Here is a 19,639-nt window from a genome sequence, read left to right on the forward strand (position 1 = left end):
AAGAAGCCCAAACAGGCAGTTTCCAAGTAATTTTATTCAGAATTTTGTGTTTGTTTCCTGAATCAATAAATACTATACAAAACAATGTAAAAATGGCTACCATTTTCTCTCCCCTGCTCCCCTCACCTGGGGACAAGTCCCTGGACAACCTCATTCAGGGGGTTCTCCCTGTAGATTTGGTCCAGCAAATGAGGCCAGCCATGTTTTAGCCCCTTGACTCACTTTTGGAGATTTGGCTGGGGTAGGAAAGCCTTTAGGAATGAGGTGATTAGGTTAGGGAAATGCATTAGTGTTTGGGGGGAAGGAGACGGCGCCTGGGGCAGAGCCTACCCCAAAGAAAAGGGTGTCTAAAATGTTCACGGTTCCTTCTTTTTGCCTCAAAAAGTGACATTTATTCAAAGAGAGAGAAAAAAAACAAAACAAAAAAAAAACAAGATGTCCATCCTTGGCTCCTTCCCCCCCCTCCAGCTGTTCCTCAGCGCCCCAGGACTGAACCCTGCTAGCTAGGGGGTAGCAGGACAGCCCCTCAAATGAGGTCAGCAACGTTGAGGGGGCATCTCTTCAATGGAGGTGTTGTAGAAAGTCTCAATGTCTCAAAGAGTCCTCTGTCCTCTTCTGTCACTGTGTTAATAGCCACACCCTTTCCGGCCAAACCGACCACCTCGACCAATTCTGGGGGGGTTTGGTTAAAAAGACGTTAGATTGGGAAAGGAACGTTTTTTTTTTTTTTTTTTTTTAAGCACAGGGAGTGTTTGATCTGTCAGACCAGGTAAATACCTGTGGATGTAGTTTTCCCTGTTGGTGGGAAGGTCATAATTGATGACTAAGGAGACCTGCTGCACATCAATGCCTCTGGCCTAGGTCAAGAAAGAATAAAGCCATCAGAGGACACTATCAATCCTAATTTAGTAAGCATATATGTAGGCAGCCAAAGGAAGGCAAAGGAAACAAGTATTCCTTGTTCACCAGAGACCTTGGACATGCCTGGCTTTCTTCCAAGTTGCTACGTTCCTGAAAAGGGCACATAGTCAGCCCTTTGGAGAGGGAATCACCTTGGGCTACTTTCTCCCTTTCTTTCCTTAAAAGAGCATCTACTCACCAACAGGTCAGTGGTAATTAATACTCTGCTAGAGCCAGACCGGAACTCCCTCATGATCACGTCTCGTTCCTTTTGGTCCATATCTCCATGCTGGAAAACAAGATTAGGAGCAGCTAGCATACATAAGGCTCCTAACACACAAAGACACATCTATCATTAACAAGACTGAGAAAACTCACCATGGCAGAAACCGTGAAATCCCGGGCATGCATCTTCTCAGTGAGCCAGTCCACCTTCCTTCTGGTATTAATAAAGATTACTGCCTGGGTGATGGTCAGTGTTTCATACAAGTCACACAATGTGTCGAGCTTCCACTCCTGGAGATCAGGAAACATCAATCAGGAGCTATACCCAACACTTATTACCAGGCCCGCCTCCTGCACTGGGCCCCACCTCTCGTTCCACATTGATGTAGAATTGGCGGATACCCTCCAGGGTCAACTCTTCCTTCTTGACAAGAATCCGAATAGGGTCTCTCATGAACTTCTTAGTCACCTCAAGGACATCAGAAGGCATTGTGGCAGACAGCAAAACTACCTAGTGGGAAAAATGCCCCAGCCATGATTGAGTGCACTGTACAATCCTCAAATCACAACCGAGCCACCGTCCCTCCAACACCATCTGTTTTACCTGTGTGTTGCTGTTGAGCTTTTGGAATATATCATAGATCTGATCCTTGAACCCACGGCTTAGCATTTCATCTGCTTCATCCAGGACGAACATCTTGATGTATTTGGGTGCTAGAAGGCAGGAAAAAAAAACCCCAACATATAGTAATCAGACAAATGTGAAATATATATTGAGGTCTCTTGATAAGGCAGGCAGAAGGCAGACAGTCTGCTCTCAGAATGCAAGGACTGATCCTTTGCCCACGGCTTCCCTGATAGGTCATGCAAAAGCCCTGGTAAGTAGAACACTACCTGGGCTAAGGTTAACAGGGAAGCCAGGCTCAGATGACACGCATGGGGTTCATCACAGAGCAACTCAATTCCAACTAAAGGAAAACTCATCCAAGGAAATGAAATGTAGAAAAGAGCCCAACAACTGTTCCATGGCACTCACACAGGTATCTCCGGTTAAGCATATCGAACACCCGGCCAGGGGTGCCCACGATGATATGGGGAGCTTCCATTTGCAGCTTCTGCACCTCAGCACGCACGTTGGTGCCCCCAATACAGGCATGACAAGAGGCGCCCATGTAGTCTCCCAGTGCCATAACCACCTTTTGAATCTAAATGTAGAAAGGCATCTACATTAACTTGGGCAGTACCAGTGAGTTAAGTCTTTCTTATTACAGACAGGAATTATCCCACTCTTAGCAACTGAGAAACAGGAATCCACTTAATCCTCTTCCAACCCCACCAATACCACCAACAAATAAATGGCAATGCTGGATCCATCCACACAGGTTCACAGTAAGTTTCCCACTCTACATGCAGCCTCATAAAAACCAGACCAGCTCTACGAACAGTTAGAACTCACACTCCATCCTACTACTACATTCCAAAGGCTGAGATTATGAACATAGCCCCATACCCACAAGGTGTGATTATTCCATTCCTGCTACAGAACTAAGACTTAGTGATCCATGCTGAGCTCATAAGCAAACCCCCAAAATAATTAGATCTACAGGGTTCTAAGGTGTCAATCCTCTTATCACATCTTGCTTACATTGCTACCCAGATGCTTGCTTCACAGTGATCACTAGGCTTGAAATAGTAGTTAACAGAATAGCATCAGGATTTCATGTGCCCTAGGCATGAAACAGCTTTGGCCACCAAGCCAGGCATCAAGCTAGGATGAACAAAGGACTGCCATCTATCTGCTCTGCCCCTGACTGATATAAGAACAACACCACCAACCAGGTGTCTCTTTGCCCATGTCCAGGGGGTGGTATGTTTGTTGTAAACACAGTTTAACCTGTCCAGTCAGCTAGATTCTAACAATACTCTTCCCTTCCTTATTTGACTCAGAAAATGGATTTAAAGTGGTTTTTTTTTTCCGGTAGAAAAGTTGTTAGTAATTAGGCAAACCAATCTCAATAGATATCTAGAAGCTGTCAACAAATCCCAGTGGCATAGGAGAACGTACCTGACCTTCTAATTGTCTTTTTAAGACAAGCTTTCTCTAAGTATTGGCGGTCCTGGAACTAGTTTTGTAGACCAGACTGGCCTTGAACTTGAAGTGCTCCACATGCCTGGGTCACCAGTATCATCACCACTGGCAGACTCTTCTTGAACTCTTTTTTTTTTTTTTTGGTTCGGAGCTGGGGACCGAACCCAGGGCCTTGCGCTTCCTAGGCAAGCGCTCTACCACTGAGCTAAATCCCCAACCCTCTTCTTGAACTCTTAAAGCAGTCATATAGAATAGGAAACACCAATCTTACCTGCTGAGCCAATTCACGAGTGGGTGCCAGAACCAAAGCCTGAGTGGCCTTTAGATCTAATTCAATCTGCTGCAGAATCGATATGGCAAATGTAGCTGTTTTCCCAGTCCCAGACTGGGCTTGAGCAATCACATCATAACCTACAACCAGATCAAGAGTTAGATGTGTAAAAAGTCTGCACCTTAGGCTCAGAGGACACCTGTGAGACTTCCTGACATCAGTAATGGAACGAGGCTGGTGCCATCCACCAGAACATTATGAACACAGCTGGCTAGGTTAGACATAAAGCAGTAATAAAGCCCTCGAATTGGAAATGGCAACCCCTTCTAAGGCATGACAAAATAAAACCCCAGAACCAAGAAGCTAGGAAAGGTAATTTGTTGCCCCCCCACCCCCATTGCTATGCCCACCACCAACACCATACACTCTATCCAGATCAGGACAGTCCCTATCTAGCCTGATAATGAGTCTTACCCTTGATACAAGGAAGAATAGCTCGCTGCTGGATGGCAGAGGGCTTCTCAAAACCATAGGCATAAATACCACGGAGGAGGGATTCTGAGAGATTCATGTCATCGAAGCTATCCACAATCTCATTCCAGTTACTCTGCAGGATACCAAAAATAAAAAGTTTAGGAACTTAGTAGTACTAAATTTAGTTTATACCAAAGCTGCAGTCGCCCTACCCTGCTGCTCTGTTCCACCGTCCTAAATATCTAAGGTCTCTGTCACCATAAGGAAATGCCTGTTCTGACATAATAAAGTGGCGACCACAGATTCTAGTCTTACCTCGATGACGCCTTCCGGCTCCATCCCATCGGGGCCATTGTCTCTGGATCTGTTGATTCAAAGCACTAGTTTTTTTTCATGCCTTGATTAGAGCATGCAAGCAACTAGCCCATTCCCGATCCAACTCCCACTTATTCCCAAAGGACCATTCAGAGGCACTTTAGAGTGACCCTCCTTTAAGATCAAGGGGCTGTAGAGGAGTTCATTCACACACACACGGCGCCGAGATGCGGTCTTTGCTGCCAGGCCCACATGTTCTGGGTCTGGCGGATCAAAGCGTGTGCACCTCCATCCGGAACACCAAGGCCACCGGAAGTCCCGCCTTCCACCTCAAAGTTCCGTGGGTGGGCCCTCCCCTTCCCCCCCACGTCATGCCGCCCGCGCCCTCCCCCACTCCCTCCGGCCGGCCCCCCTCCACAGTACCCGGATGTGGGAGGCCGCGGGCGGTGGCGGCCTCGCGCACAATGAGCCCCAGCCGCGCTAGCAAAGGGGGAGATTGCACAACAGACAAGCGAAGCAGACTGGGGGAGGGGAATCTCTCAAGCGGCCATGTGCTCTTTCGCTCCGCCACTCGGTGGCGTCTCCCCCGCCATGGAACAATCCGCAGCCCGCCCGCCCCCGTCGAGAAATGGCGTCGCCCTCCCATACCTCAGGCCGCTCACCCCCGAAGGAAAGTGGACCTGCCCATCCGCAGTTTGCCAATTGCCCGGCTTGTGCGGCAAAATGGACCCGCCCGCCCGGCGCCGGGTGGGCTCCTGGTGCCTCACGCGGCCGCTCCTTCGGGTTAGGCTCTGTCCTGGCCGTCAAGAAAACCAGCACCCCGAACGGCCGGTTTCTTCTTCCCCGACCCACATTCCAAGCGCGACGAAGGGACTCGCTGAAGACCCAGGCACCCCTGCTTGTCGCGAGTGGTACCGCCAGAATTCTCCGGAACCCTCGCGCGCACGCCCTGCCCGACATAGGGAGGCAACCAGACCAGCCGGCTCCGGGCCGCGCAGCCGCCTCTTCTTTTTCCCACGTTATGTCGCGACCTCATCTTGCCTTTCAGTACCCAAGCTTCGCGTACGGCATCCCCACAGGCCGAGGCCTCGTGACGAACCTCGCGCCCTCCGCCCTATCCAGGCCGTCCTTTCCCGTATCCACACTGGTGTCAGCGTCGGCCATGGGATTCCCCCCCCTCCCCGGACGGTTCCTCCCGGTTCGATTCTCCCGCAACCTGGTAGGTTTGGTGCGATGGGCCTCTCAACTTTTCCCCGGCGGGACCTTCGGAAGGGAGCTGCGGGGTAAGTAGCCATTAACCTCTTGCAAATGCCTTTCTTACCGAGAATCCTGACTCGCAGACATGATCCTTAGAATCTAGGGGCGGGTGCCCGCCTATCGACAACTTAGGAGCGTCCGACCCCGCCCAGCCATCGCATTGGCTTGGCTGCCTTGCCTGCCCGCGGCGCCTGCAACTCGACGACGTTACTTTGTGGGCGCTTTAGCTTGACGCCCTGTTGGGTGGTTTGAAGTTTATCATGGCTGAGCCCGCCCTGCAGCCTCATTGGCCGAAGGGCCCGCTTTTCTTGCTGGTGCGAAGTGACATACCAGTGGTCGGGCCTCGGGTAAGGCAGTTATCTTGGAACCCAGCACCTTTACACGTGCGGAGGCGATCGTGCCTTAGTCATGTGGCTCAGCAGGTCCTATCAAACCACGGGGGTGAGGCCTTAGCCTCCAGGGACTTCCGGGCAGTCTGGACTGCCACTTTCCTTTACCCAGGTTTCTACAGGATACAAGTTTTATTTATTCTTCGGTTCAGGAAAGAATGGTGTATTTGGTTCAGCAGAATGACAGAACAGTAGCGATATTTCATTGGATAGTAAGTTTCCCCGACTGGAGAAAAAGGATGGAATCCATTTTTGGGCAAAAGGGCATTAGGGCGGGAGCAGGGCAGATAATCTGTCAGGGATCTTGACCCACTCAACATCACTGGCTCATTTAGTGTCTGTTCCCAGTTTCTCCTAGGCTCCTTTATTCATGAGTTGTAATTCACATCCTTACTGCCATCTGCTCCCCTGGGATTGACATATATAAAAAGCTGGTTTCTAATGAAGACCTGAAAAGGGGATAGCTAATAGCATTAGCTTGAAGGCCTGAGATAAAGCACATCCACTATTTTAAGGCCCCTCAAGGAAGACCACCACTTGCATATCTTCAAAGGATCCTTTATTGACCAGAGCAGGACCGTGGCATTTTTATATATATTTATATATATAAAAAAAAAGTTTGAAGATCTGGCAGGCAGTAATCCCTTTGTGCCCACCACCCCCACACTGCTTTCCTGCCCTCAGAACATGGAAGGAGGAATGAATGCTTCACCTAGGCCACAAGGCAACATTCCCCTAGAAAGGGAAAAGGGGACATTTATGTGGCCATTCCCTTCCCATCAGAAATCAACATACTCGCAAAGAAAACAAAATACAGAAATCAAACAATTTAAATATGAAAATCCAAAGGGAATTGGGTGGAGAAACAAAAAGGAACTGGAGTTTCTTGGGAAGGGTCTCCCTTGTTCCCCTGCCCATTAACGAGCTAAGGGTCTGGGGTATGTGGCTCACACAGTGAGTTTGCAGTGACACAGTTCCTTGTAGATCTGACGACGGAGTTTGGGCATATCCTGCTGGGTGAAGCTGAATGGCTGAGACAGGGCCAGGTGCTTGCAGTACTGGGTGTTAACAAAGCAGGCCATGAGAACGATTTACTGAGCATCCCTCCCAAGTCAGGACCTGTGCTACACATTTCACACAAAATATATCTTAATTTTTCAGAAAATACCTGTTTCTCACACAGACTGGCATTAGAGTCTAAGCCTACATAATGTATCTAGTGTTTAAATGGGAGAATGTACATTTAGTTGGGAGAAGGATATTGGGACGCCTCGATATAAGGAATCAGTCCCAGCTGAGGATGGAGAAGGAAAGGACCAAAGAAGACCAATGAAACCAGGCCTTCTGTGTTCTACCTAACACATGTGCAATTGACTGAACCAACTGAGGCAAGAGCCACCAACAACCCCTAAGCCACTGACGTGGGAGTTAGAAAGACCTATCTACTTACCTGTAACACAAAGGCACCACAGTCACTGTCATTATTCTGCCTGGCCACATTCTAGGGAATAGAAAGCAAGAATCTGTTCACTGAGAGACTCCTTGAGGTTATGAATTCAATTGCTTCCTCCATCAAAATAGTCCATTTCTCTCTGGAAACTCACCATTTTGAAGTAACCTTTCCAGCCCTGGTGGAAGTCCAGTCGGTCTTTTTTTACTGCCTCTGCCTGTAGATACTTGGCAATATGCTATGTGGGTATAAGGAAAAAGAAAGGGATACCTTAATCACTTACCAATGTAATACAGAGTATGCTGGTAGGAAATGCCGTGCCCGCTCCTCAGACCCCAAGCCCACACGTTGTCCTGAAATGGCTGGCTACCAGATCTCCCTGCACCTTTACTACCTGTCCCCCACAACCTCAAACCTTGGGGCAGCGGCGGTTTAGAGTTCGCTGTGAGTCAAAGTAGGTGATGGTGCGTCGCCTTACATCAACTGAGACAAGGGACCAGTGCACCTCCAGATGGATGGGGATTAGCAATAGTTCCTTATTGAAGATGTCCACCTGAAAAAGAGAGTGCTGGAAATCAGATTTAACATAAAACCCTACTGATTACCATGAGGATTCTAAAGAAAATATGGAACAAGCAAAGGAGTTACAGAATGCACACCATGGGCTATGTGGCAAGGCTCAGCATCAGATGCTAGTACTTTTGGAAGGTTTTTTATTTGGGGGGGGAGCAGGAAGGGTGTTTGGGATACAAGTCAGGGTCTGTAGCAAGCACTCTACTGCTGAATCCCATCCCTACCCTGTTGGTTAGGTTCTGTGTGTATGTGTTTTGTGTTACGTGGATATATAGGCCAGAAGATAACCCTTGAGTGTTACTCTTCAGACAATGTCCACCTTTTTTGTTTTAGGACGGGTCCTTTCCTCACCTAGGATTCAGCAAGAAACCTTGGCGGGCTGGCCAGCAAGTCCAAGGAACCCACTTACCTTCACCTCCATAGCATTAGTATTACAACTACCCCTGGCCTTTTTTGTTTGTTTGTTTGTTTGTTTTTTGGTTGTTTTGGGGTTTTTGTTTTTTTGAGACATGGTCTCTCTACTTAGCACTGGGTATTTTGGAACTCACTATGTAGACCAGGCTAGCTTCAAACTCACAAGAGATTCTCCTGCTTCTCACACTTGACTGATGTTGAGATATTTGATGGTGAAGAAAGAAAGAAAGAAAGAAAGAAAGAAAGAAAGAAAGAAAGAAAGAAAGGAAGGAAGGAAGGAAGGAAAGAAAAGAAAAGAAAAGAAAAGAAAAGAAAAGAAAAGAAAAGAAAAGAAGGAAAGATGGAAAGTAGAATAAAGAGTTCAGGGCCAGCCTGTTGGATGTCTTTTTCCCCACTAGGTCCGCACCTTGGTATCCCAAGATATCTGCTAGATATCTTGGCGGAAACATATCCCAGTCGCACACTTTCCTACACTCAAACCCTCACATAAAAGAACACACAACACAATAATCTTAGATCCAATTGATAAGATATAATTGCCCACTTAAACATACAAAGCCCGGTATCATCCATCCCTAGGAACATTAATAACAACCTGTAAATACACAGAGCAGAATCTTAACATCACCTGCCATGGCTTCTCACCCTGTCCTCTCTCCTGTCTCCCCTTTCTCTGTCTCCTCCTCTTCCTTCAAACTTATCTCCCACCCATCCTTCCTTCTCCTCCAATGACAGGCAGCCTCCTTCTATCCTGTACCTGCCCCTCACCTGTACTTTACAAATTCAATGGGGAGGTGGTTCTGGTGAAGTCACCTGAGTTTTGAGTCCTTGACTAGGCAGCTGTCCTAGGGGCAGTGGAATTAGTATCAAAATACAGATAACTTCAGGGCAAACCACACCAGCCTCCACTATGTGAGACCCCGTCTACTACCAGGTACTTATACATTAAAGGGAAAAGTTTAGGTTAAGAACCCAGACTCTGGAGCTGCACAAATGGCTAGTAAGAGCACTGGCTGTTCTTCCTCAGAAACTGAGTTCAAGTCCCAGCACCCATATGGTAGCTCACAACCATCTGTAACTTGAGTTTCAGGGATTTGATGCCCACTTCTGGTGTTTCTGAAGACAGCTACATGTGGTGCTGATAAATTTACTCAAGCAAAACACCTACACACATAAATAATTTAAAACAAAAAAAAAAAAAACCAAAAAAAAAAAAACCAAAAAAAAAAAAAAAACAAAACAGGTTCATGATTTTGATGCCACACTGACAGGGTTGAAACTCAGCTTCTACACTTTCTAGTTCTAGTCTACGACCATGAGCAACCTACTTAACCTTCTATGACTTTCCTTATCTGTAAGAGGGAGACAGCAAAAATACCTGCCCTCATTCATTATAGGGAGTAAACTAGACCACATAGAACACATGGCCTGAAAGAAATGTTTACACTCATGCTACCACCAAGTTTTTGTGTCACTCAAGACATTGGGAAAGTTAATTGCTCAAGGTCATAGAAGGAAGCAACAGCACAGGACTTAAATTTTTTATTACATTTTTATTATTGAGAGGAAGGGGGTATACATGCCAGAGTTACATGTGTGGAAGTCAGAGGACAAGCTGCTTCTCTCCTTCCACCATGTGAGTCCCAGGGATCAAACTCAGGCTTGGCACAAGTACCTTTACATTTATCTCAGATAACCGAAGGCTAAGGAGGTTTAGACTGTACATCACTCTTGCTTCTACTGGAAGAAACAAGACTCAACAGGTCTCTGAATAATTCTGAGCACAAAAAACTAAATCCTGAGGCTCGGGCTGGGGTTACGGTCCAAGGGTGAGTGACATATGGCTACAGTTGTAGCTACTTTCTTGGGGGGTGGGGGGATGATGGAAAGGCAGTATTAGGTAACAGGAGTAAGATATGTGGGTGTTAGAACCAATGTTCCTTTGTCACTGTTGAAATTTCATGGCCTTTCATAACAGGACAGAGAAACTTATGGAAATTCTTGAATCCATGCACATCTGCTCCTGCCCCAATTTTTACCATCACTTAAGCCCAAAACCCAGATATAATCCTCCACTGATCTCTTTATCCCACATGAAACCTGCTAGAAATGTCTACCAGTTCTACCTTAAATTAACCTCCTCTCCTCTCTCCTTTTGGCACTCCACTCTCTCCTTTTATTCTATCAACAAATGGGAACATCAAACAGGAAGCATGGCTAGGCTGGCAGGGTAAAGGTGCTTCCACCAAGCCCAACTCCCTGAGTTGGGGCTCTGGAACCCACATCACAAAAGGAAAGAACTGACTCTTACAAGTTAACTTCTAACCTCCACATACACCATGGCATGCACTTACATCCACACAAGAAACATAGACAGAACCACCTCCATCCTTGTCACTCTACCTTACATGCCTCACACCTTAGTCACTGTGTCAAAGAATATTCATTTTCTCTCTGGCTCTGAAGTATTTGCTATTCCTTTTGCTTCAAACCCTGTTTCCCAGACTGCACAGGATGACTACTATGTGGAAGGCCTTACTACAGATGTAGATAAGACATTTAATGTTGTAGAATAATTACCAGAGTTGGGGAAAGGACTCATAGAAAGAAAAACTCTTAAAATTTTCTTTAGAAACAAGATGCTGTACAAATAGTTGTAAATTTATAACTCACATTTTTGGTCCACCTCTTTACCCCATCATAACCCTTGGTACGGAGTTTATCATAGAAGAAACTGTTGAAGAAATGCACCTGTGCCAAAGACACAAAAAAGCTGAATAGAATTAAAGACTTCAGAGTTGCCTGCAAAGTTGGCTTCCACCCCTCCCAATCCATACCATTTCACTTAGCCCAAGTGAAATGGTTCCAACCACTACCACTGCACTCTTTCTTAACCTTTTACAGGTAAGTTCCTATGTCAATTTAAACAGGAAAACACTACAGATTGGCTTACAGATTTAAAATGAATAGATTACCCTTTACTATCTCCCCCTCCAAACTTCAATCCCTAGAAGAGATGAGAATGGATGTTTAAGGAAAAAAAACTACCCAGAGGACTGGAGAGATGTCTCAGTGGTTAAGAGCACTGACTACTCTTGCAGAAGTCCTGAGTTCAATTCCCAGCAAGCACATGGTGGCTCACAACCATCTGTAATGGGATCTGATGCCCCTTTCTCCTATGTCTGAAGACAGCTACAGTGTACTCATCTACATAAAATAAATAATTCTTAAAAAAAAAAAACTGTTCAGGATTGCAATAGTTCTAGAGACTAAGAAATCTGGTTATTGCTGGGTCAGGAAAACCAAGGCTACATACAAAAACCCTGGCTCACAAAAAGGTCCACTTGGGCTTACCTTTTCAGGGACTGTGTCCATAACCAGGTCTCCATACATGTTCATCACCTGGGGAAAAAGGCAATGCGCCCTGGAGGATGTGGCATGGGTAAAGGGTTCCCCCATGCAAAAGGCTCCACTCTCCAAAAGCCTTTTCAAGCCCTTTTAGCTTCCTCCTCTTACCTGGTCATTGAGCCAGTTCTGTCCATATAAGGTACCCAAGTCATCCATGGTGAGCACGTGTCGTTTATAGGATACCCGGAAGCCCCTTACCATGGCGTTGCCTGGCATCCGCTGGTAAGATTGGATCAGCTGTAGTACCAGACTCTTCCTGCATAGGCCAAAGTTTTGGAATCATACAAGAGGTAATGGGACTGGAGCAGACAGAAATACGCACTACTGTCTAGAATGACCATGTGAAACAACTTTTGTTTTTCACAAGTTGTTCTGATGGTATCCCACTCCCCACAAAGAGGCTTAAGGACAAACTTTCAGTGTCTCAGTTTCCTACACAAAGATCCTCCCAATTCTCACAGGGCTGGGCACTTCGTCTGCAGCTTCCTCTGCTCCAGCTATAGCTCTTACTTCCTCAAACACATCACTGAAGGAGAATCAACCTTCTCTCCCCTTCCCTAAGGTCCCAGCCCTCCTTCAAAGGGTACCTGCCTTCAGGCCTCACCTGGAGGGGGTAGAGAACTCCTGCTGGAAAATGTCCTCCAACTTCTCTACAACTTCATCAGTGCTGAGAGGGATGAGGCTACCATAAGTTTGAAGGAATTCATCTAAGATACCTAAATAGAAGTAGGAGAGGGTAAGGTGGGGGCCTTTAGACTCTGATCTAGGAACTGGCCAAAAGGAGACTTAAGTCTTCTAAAGCCTTACTCTGCACACAGGTCACATGTTCCTCCCGCAGGGGGCTATGCTGGCCAGCTTTCTCCCCTGGCCGATCTGCCTCTTCTGCAGTGCCCAAGTCCGAGCTCTGAAAAAGTTCCTGAGCCACGTGGTCTCCAATGCTGCACACATTGCTGATGAGTATGCTGGCATCAGGGGGTGCCAGGCTACGCTCCCCTTCAGGACCAGACAGTCCCCCAAAACCATTGGGTAGAGTACATGAGAGGAGACCTATAAAGCACAGAAACAGAATAGGAATGAGAACCTGGCCAAGTAAAAGCACTGAGGCATATAAATGGTAAGTAGACTGAAGCAGAATCTAGCAATGTAAACCTTATGGAATATAGAACCCCTCTAACTAAAGACTAATGTAAGGATGTCCAAAGTTTATTTTTTAAAAAAAGTCATTTTCATCTTCATAAGCATGAGGAAAGCAAGAGACTTCAGAAATGTCTGCTGCCAATATATGCTTAACACAGTGCACAGTGAATGAGGAAGTTCAGTAATAGTGGTAAGGGTGTTAATTATTTAGCTTGAGTTCTACAAAGAGGATATGTTCTGAATAAAAATGTTAAAGTCTACAAATGATATATTTCACAAGAACTGTGAGTACCTTATGGAGATCCACATATCCTGATGGGAAGAAAGCTTTGGAATGGACAACATTGATTTCCCTAAACCATAGCTCCCTTTGTAATCTGTACTGAAGACCATAGGACAGCTACTAAGGATTTGTTCCCAGCACTGTGTCCCAGGCATCCAGGCCTGCTCAAAACCAGAGTCCCCAACTCTCACAGGATAGGATCTTTCTTTGCAGCCCAGGTGGGGCCTTGATTCATTGTTCTCCTGTCTTAACTTCCAAAACTTTACGATTAAGGGTGTGTGCCTAGACAGGCTTTAAAAATAAGGCTTTAAGATCATTTCCCAGATATTCTGGAAGCTTCTCTCTGCTTTTCTTAGGCTCACCATGACAACAAACTCCTGGTGCTCCAGGCTCATCACCCTTCCCATTTCCCACCTTACCCGAGTCAGGGTCCAGAGGAGACTTTGGGGTCCACCTTAGTCCATCTTCCTCCATGGGGGGCCCAGAGGGCACTGGTGGAGACCCTCTCATCCCATCCTCTGCCATGAGAGCACCTAGCAGACCCAGCCGGGGTGGGGGTAGCCCCCGTGGGGAGTCAAAACGACAGCAGGGTGATGGCACCTGTGGCGTTGCACCCCCTTCTTGGGGTGAGAGATGGTTCTTGGGGTGTGCGAGGTTCCGCCGCCGGCCTCGGTGGCGCCCCCAAAGCTTCCAGTGGAATGTCAGCGAGGTGCTTTTTGAGTAGAGCAGCATCTGGAAGGCTCTCATGGCTCGGCGCCGGCGCTGTGAGCAGGTTTTTCTATGAGAGGGTCGGAGAGCCCGAGGACGCTGGGAGGTCCCCAGCTGGCCCCATCTAGGGGGTAGCCTCCATGCTGCTACTTCCTCCTCATCTTCTTCCTCCTCCTCCTCTTCCTCTTCTTCACTAGCTGAGGCATCAAAAGATGGCCGAGGGCCAGGGAGGCGTCTAGTTGGCACTGTGGTCCCAGACCCAGGATCTGGCCCAAAGCCACCACCTGACTTGAGCCGGGGCTTTGGGGGTAGAGGCCAACGAAGACGCTCTCGCCTGGGATTTGAGTAAGTGGTGCCGGGTCCCGGAGGCTCAGGCCCCCAAGACCCGGTCCCCTGTATAGTCTCTTTCATCTTTCAGTACCCTGTAAAACAAAAGTTTGATTATCAAACTGAGAACACCCTACCCTACTCCTTCCTCCAAGATCGGAAATGTTCTTCAGCATTTCCCCTCTGGTTTCAGATACAAATAAAGAAAAATCTAATCTCTCATAACTTCAGCTCTTCCCAGCCAACCTCGTCCAGAAGGAACTCTTCAGAGTCTTCCATCATTTTGTCCCTTGTCCAGGTAGGGAACCAAAAGAAAATGACTAACTGGTAGGCCTTAGGTATTTTATTTTTAAGCTCTTTGAGTGAAACCCAGTATTTCCAGGATTCGCTTTAATGCTGCTGTGGGTATCCTTAGGACAAGTCTGAGGGCTACTTTGCTAAGAGAGATGGCTCAGCCCAGAAATCTGGATACGGGTACCTGGGAAGACAACTTTCACCAGGAAAACTTTGGTCCCGAGAGGGAAGTTCTCTTTCACCCTGGAATAATAATGGGGGTAGGGGAAAACACACGCCTTAGTTGTGGGGGAGGGTGGTGAGGTTATGGCTCAGGAAATAAGAATGATAAGAGAGAAAGATGTTGAAGAAAACTGGAAGCGAATAGAATCGGTGCTTAGCGACCGAATTAAGGAGATGGGACCGAACAGAGCCGTGGGGGCCTGGCAGACCGGCCCCTCTCCAGTCTTATCCTGGGAGAACTGAATGCTTCCTAGCCGCAATATAGTTTGAAAGCTTGGGCGACTCGGCACACAACGGTCTTAAGTCCTTTAAAGGGCCTCTTGGGCCCAGTTAGGTGCGAGGGAAGACTAGAAATGGAAGAGGCCACAAGGGCGGGGGGAGGGGAAGGGGCGTCCTCACCAGGAGCGGGGAAGCCGGGCACACGGGCCCCAAGGCGGGTGTCTCCGCCTCAGGCTTTCCGGCTCATCTTTCGGACGGCGGCGACCCCGCCACTCCTGCTGTCCTCAGGCGGAGCCGTTTCAATTCACGAAGCCAAAGCTCGTGCCGCCCCACTGCGGCCGCCTGTAGCGCGGCTTTAGCCTCCACCTCTACCTCCACCTCCACCACCACCACCACCGCCACCACCCCTCCTCCTCCTTCCCCTCCCGCGAGCCCCAGGCCCACCGCCGATGGCGGCGCACAATTAGTGCGTCACACCCGGCGAGCGGCGCCGGCTCGTGCTCAGTCCCGCCTACCTCAGAGCGTCCAGGCCACCGGACGATCCCGCCCTCGAGCTCTACGCTGAACCGAGCCTGCGCACAGTCGCCTAGGTTGCCGCGTGTGGCAGTCCCACTGCTTGCTCTTTTACGCCTGCGTGTCGCGTCCAGCCTCACGCTCTACGTCGCAGTCGTACGGTACTCCCTGCTCTTCCGTGGCCTGAGCTTCGGGTGATCCATTGGGCTTCCCAGCACATGGCCAGGAAGTCAGGGACCCTGCAGGGACTGGACTGAGGCTAGGAGGCGGAGGCGGGACGTTACGTTTTTGTATTTTGATTTTTTTTTTCAACTTTAAGCAGGACTTGATTAAAGAGTGAGACGCGTCCAGTGCATACAAACTCCCCGAATACCAGTCCGATCTTGTAGAGTCTTTTATTTGTTTGAAACAGGGTCTCAACCACTGTAACCCCTGGATGGCCTGGAACTCACTATTTAGACCAAGTTGACCGCTAACATAGAGATAGGCCTCCGAGTACTGGGATTAAAGCGGTGAAGCACAATGTTCAGCTCGGAAGTTTGCTAGGGGAATGGGGAGCATGAATGGAATGGATGTCGAGGCACCTAAAATACATTTTTTTTCTAGACAGTAACAAGAATTTGGACGCAATAGTGAGATAGTGAAAATCGGGCTTCTTGTACATTGAAGCAGGGGGCTTGAAGAGTTGTGGCCGAGGAACACGTTTTCCCTAGCAGAGACCGTGTTCTTTCCTCAAACTGCCGCTAGATGGTGGTGCTGTTCTGGATGCATTCCAGTGGATAAGGCTTGGCACAGTGCACAAAACCCCTTTAACACACACAACAAAAGAATTTGGGGCCATGTGGGAGATAAACACAAAATATTCTACTTCTTTAATATCTACGGAGTCAGAACCCAGATAGTGGGATCGGGAAAGGCAAAGGGGGGAACAACAGTCAAGACGTCAAAACCAAGGAGAACCGTTCTTGACCACTTGCTGTCCTTTGTCTAGCCAGTTCTTGGAATGGGAACCCCACCTTTATAGCACAGTCATAGTTTCACAAACCCCAGGAATGTTCCATGTGGAGAAAGGCTAAGTTTTGCGTTTGCCCGAGGAATTTTGACAGTGATAATATCCCCTTGATGTAAATGAAAGACACCTGAGGGGGGAAAAACATTTCAGATGCTTCATTCTGCCTGCTCCAACCCCTCCTCCATTTTGATTTTATGTTTTCAGTGTTTTGTTGGGAAACATGTGCATGTGTGGAGATCAGAAGACCACTTAGGAGAGTCGGTTTTCCTTTTGCTCTGTGGCATCAAGCCCAGGTAGTGAGTCGTGAGAGATGGAGCAGGCACCTTTCCTAAGTGAGCCGTCTCACTGGCTCTCCTTTTTAATTTTTGACAGCCTCATTCTGACCTTGAATTTTGGGTAAAACTCCCACTTCAGCTTCAAACATGGGATTGTAGGCACGGACCTAGTCATTCATAGGCTTGTGCCTTTTCTCCCTGCAAGGACCTGGGAATCTCGTTCTTCAGTCTTCAGTTTTGTCTCTACACCCAAGTTCCCAACTCCCTCGTATAATTCCCCACACCAAGTCAGCTCTGCTTGAGTGGATGTGACCTGCTCTGCTCATTCAGATCAACCCTCTTCAGACCCCACAGTTCTCACCTGCACTGTAGCAGCTGTTGTAGGCACGGTCAGGATCAGAAGGCATACTTTTGATACACCGGAATAGAGTCTCCCTTCTCCCTTGGCCTTCCCGAGATACCACCTGACCCATGGTGAAAGTCACATCATGAAACAGGACCTGTCAGAGGAGGGAGATGCTGAAGAAAACCAGGACGGCACGGTTCAGTCCTTAGGGGCCATAGGATCACTGGTAGTGGAGCCAGGCAATAAGGAGGGGATGTTCTGGGTTTGGTATGAGCAGAGTGATCAGGGAAACCCTCATTACAGACAGGGTACATAGAAAGAAGAGTGACAAGCCAGTCTCCATGTCCACATTGGTCGCTCAGGGCTTGTCTGGGATTACCTGACTATATAGCAGATAAATTCCAGTGTCCCGGACTCGGACAGTGTCTCCTTGGGCCTCCAGGCCTCTCCCACGCCTAAGAGCTGGTTGCCACATCACCTCTGTCATGTCAGAGTCTGCTAGAGGTGAGGAGTGTGCAGGTCAGCATTTCTTCACCCTCATACACATGAGCTCTCTCCCTTCTCATTTCGAGGGTTCTCTTGGCCCCAGCCCCACAGTTCCTGGTTGGTGCCCCTCCCAGTGCGGTTATTTCAAATAATGCTTACCCTTGGAGGTAATGTTAATTGGAACAAGATGCAGAACGGAGTGCTTCTCTAAGGAAAGGAGGAGGAAACAGCAGTGTTGACCTGCCCCCGAAGTCCACCCTCCACCCTCACCTCAGCTCTGGTCGTCATTCCTCGTGCTCCTGGCTCACCTCCAACCCTGCTGAAACCCCAGGGCTCACTCACTCTTGTGCTTCTGGGTGAGTACTGCTCTCCTTCTCCGAGATTTGGCCCCATCCTTCCAGGCTCCCAGGACATCAGGACTCTGCTCATGAAAGAGGGCCAGAGTTTGACTAAGATGTTAAGGATCTTACACAACCTTCCCAGCCCTTCTCAACACCCGAATGGCTGAAATATAGGAACCTGTCATAGGCCCCTGGTCTGGGCACTGACTGCCTTTCAGGTGCTCTTGGCATTAATCTTTAACTGTTTATTTTCCTGGAACGGCTGGCTGTTCCCTTGACTTCCCAATCCAGGGCCACCTCTAGCACTCACTTGAAAGTTTGCAGGTTGAGAGGCTCTGAGAGCCTCTGCCATTCACCCTTTACCCCTAGATTCCCATCTCCCTTAACTCACCTGTTCCCAGAGGCTCTGCCATGGAGGCTCTCCCCGCTTCTGGGAAGCTCCTCCACTCCGCTGCAGCCGGCTCACCTCCCGCCTTAGGCTCTGCAACTCTGCTTGTTGGATCAGTAGTGCGACAGCACAAGTCACAGCCCCCAGAACTGCCCCCCAACTCAACCAAAGAGTGACCGAAAGGGCTGGCTCTCTGACTGAGCCTCCCATGTTGCCTGGAGATGAGGCTGGCATGAGCTAGGGACCCTGCCGACAGCTGTGGGCTGCAAGTGAGGTGGACAGGAGGTAGCAGGGAGGGTGGGAATACAGGCAAAGGCGCAGAAGGGAAGAGCGAGTTACGCAAGGGAGAAATAAAAAGGAACTTGAGAATAGGAAGAAATCAAGCTAGGGTCCTATTAGTCCCCTGGTCCCCAGCAAGTGTCCCTCTGACACCCCTGGCCCCCTCCCCCCAAGCCTCAGGAGAATTTGGTGCCAATTATCTAGGAAGGGCAGGGCAGCCGTGACACCCAGAAGGAGCGGTCAGCGTTCAGGAGCCCAGGGGCGGCCCCTAAGTTGGAGGAGGGAAGGTCGGTTGGTTATGGGGCATGGTGCCAGGGGCAGGGAATGGGGACAAGCTCAGCAGCATGAGCCTTAGAAGGTGAGTGTGGTGGACTCTCTCTCTGCCTGAGGCACAAATGACAGCTTTGAGGAGGCTTGTTAGGGGTGACTGGAAATGAAAAAAAAAGGGGGGCTAGGGGCCAGCAGGGAGGAGAACCAAGGACAAGAAACTGGCAGGGTGCTGGGGTTAAGGCTGGGCCGGGTGTGTTGGAACCAGGCCTGCACTACTCCCTGTGCTGAACTTGGCAAGCCGGACTTCCTGTTTCCCAAGAAGAGTTCTTACATAAGGTTCTCTGGACAAAGAGAAAAGAAAAAAGCCCCAAGCCCCTCAGTCAGCGCAGCACTCCTCCCCACGCCCATACGGCTGGCCCACCAGAGCCCTTCCTATGGCTCTGAGCCCCTTCCCAGGCTAGCTAGCTCCATCTCATCTCCTAGCCAGGCCCGTGCCAGCACCTGCTCAACTGCTGAATGTCCTGAGGCGGCCAAGAGGAAGGGCCCTGCTCCTCCCAGCCAGGGATTCCCCTGCAGGAGGAAGTCCGCTGCTAGGAAAATGAGGCTGCTTCTGCAGCACCTTGTGCAGAGGACCAGGTGGTTTTGTTGTTGCTTGTTTGTTTGCATGTTTTTTTTTTCTGTTATCTTTGTGATTTCTATTCAAAACTGCAGCTTGGAGGCTTGCAGGTCCCTATTCCCCAAAGCCTAAGATTCCCTTCCCACAACCTTCAGTTA

At 48.7% G+C, this 19,639-nt stretch overlaps 4 protein-coding genes and 3 non-coding genes across 15 annotated transcripts; 1 reads left to right on the forward strand and 6 right to left on the reverse strand.

Annotated features, from left to right (window-relative positions):
• Positions 1-14: 14 nt before the first annotated feature.
• On the reverse strand, positions 15-5,739 carry Eif4a1 (eukaryotic translation initiation factor 4A1). The gene is made up of 11 exons (XM_032914348.1): positions 5,596-5,739; positions 4,275-4,323; positions 3,960-4,092; positions 3,486-3,625; positions 2,162-2,330; positions 1,730-1,839; positions 1,493-1,636; positions 1,279-1,416; positions 1,100-1,189; positions 778-857; positions 15-672 (listed from the first exon to the last, which is right to left on the reverse strand). The coding sequence occupies exons 1-11, from the start codon at positions 5,616-5,618 to the stop codon at positions 627-629; spliced, it is 1,122 nt and encodes a 373-aa protein (XP_032770239.1). The 5' UTR covers positions 5,619-5,739; the 3' UTR covers positions 15-626.
• LOC116910671 lies at positions 917-1,059 on the reverse strand. The gene has a single exon (XR_004389203.1). It is a non-coding gene; the product is annotated as a small nucleolar RNA SNORA67 (small nucleolar RNA).
• On the reverse strand, positions 1,939-2,080 carry LOC116910743. Its single transcript, XR_004389256.1, has one exon. It is a non-coding gene; the product is annotated as a small nucleolar RNA SNORD10 (small nucleolar RNA).
• LOC116910696 lies at positions 2,844-2,991 on the reverse strand. The gene has a single exon (XR_004389224.1). It is a non-coding gene; the product is annotated as a small nucleolar RNA SNORA48 (small nucleolar RNA).
• On the forward strand, positions 4,730-18,326 carry LOC116910476. The gene is made up of 2 exons (XM_032914351.1): positions 4,730-5,557; positions 17,674-18,326. Exons 1-2 carry the CDS (start codon positions 4,903-4,905, stop codon positions 17,796-17,798), a joined length of 780 nt encoding a protein of 259 aa, XP_032770242.1. The 5' UTR covers positions 4,730-4,902; the 3' UTR covers positions 17,799-18,326.
• Senp3 (SUMO specific peptidase 3) lies at positions 6,463-15,347 on the reverse strand. Of its 2 annotated transcripts, none has more exons than XM_032914345.1 (11): positions 15,136-15,346; positions 13,605-14,315; positions 12,573-12,812; positions 12,370-12,481; positions 11,874-12,021; positions 11,712-11,759; positions 11,031-11,108; positions 7,786-7,923; positions 7,525-7,608; positions 7,371-7,421; positions 6,463-6,978 (listed from the first exon to the last, which is right to left on the reverse strand). In XM_032914345.1, the coding sequence occupies exons 2-11, from the start codon at positions 14,302-14,304 to the stop codon at positions 6,868-6,870; spliced, it is 1,710 nt and encodes a 569-aa protein (XP_032770236.1). In that variant the 5' UTR covers positions 14,305-14,315; positions 15,136-15,346; the 3' UTR covers positions 6,463-6,867. The 2 variants fall into 2 exon arrangements, with proteins under 2 accessions (XP_032770236.1, XP_032770238.1); XM_032914347.1 differs by having other exon boundaries at positions 6,973-7,044; positions 15,136-15,347.
• Positions 15,845-19,466, reverse strand: LOC116910477 (tumor necrosis factor ligand superfamily member 13). Of its 8 annotated transcripts, none has more exons than XM_032914354.1 (8): positions 19,367-19,465; positions 18,320-19,206; positions 17,930-18,008; positions 17,747-17,794; positions 17,481-17,596; positions 17,117-17,255; positions 16,514-16,607; positions 15,845-16,275 (listed from the first exon to the last, which is right to left on the reverse strand). In XM_032914354.1, exons 2-8 carry the CDS (start codon positions 18,548-18,550, stop codon positions 16,212-16,214), a joined length of 771 nt encoding a protein of 256 aa, XP_032770245.1. In that variant the 5' UTR covers positions 18,551-19,206; positions 19,367-19,465; the 3' UTR covers positions 15,845-16,211. The 8 variants fall into 8 exon arrangements, with proteins under 8 accessions (XP_032770245.1, XP_032770243.1, XP_032770249.1 ...); XM_032914352.1 differs by having other exon boundaries at positions 17,481-17,599; XM_032914358.1 differs by lacking the exon at positions 16,514-16,607 and having other exon boundaries at positions 19,367-19,466.
• Between the last annotated feature and the right edge of the window lie 173 nt (positions 19,467-19,639).

This window comes from Rattus rattus, chromosome 9, assembly GCF_011064425.1.
Source record: "Rattus rattus isolate New Zealand chromosome 9, Rrattus_CSIRO_v1, whole genome shotgun sequence".
Classification (NCBI taxonomy): Eukaryota; Metazoa; Chordata; class Mammalia; order Rodentia; family Muridae; genus Rattus; species Rattus rattus.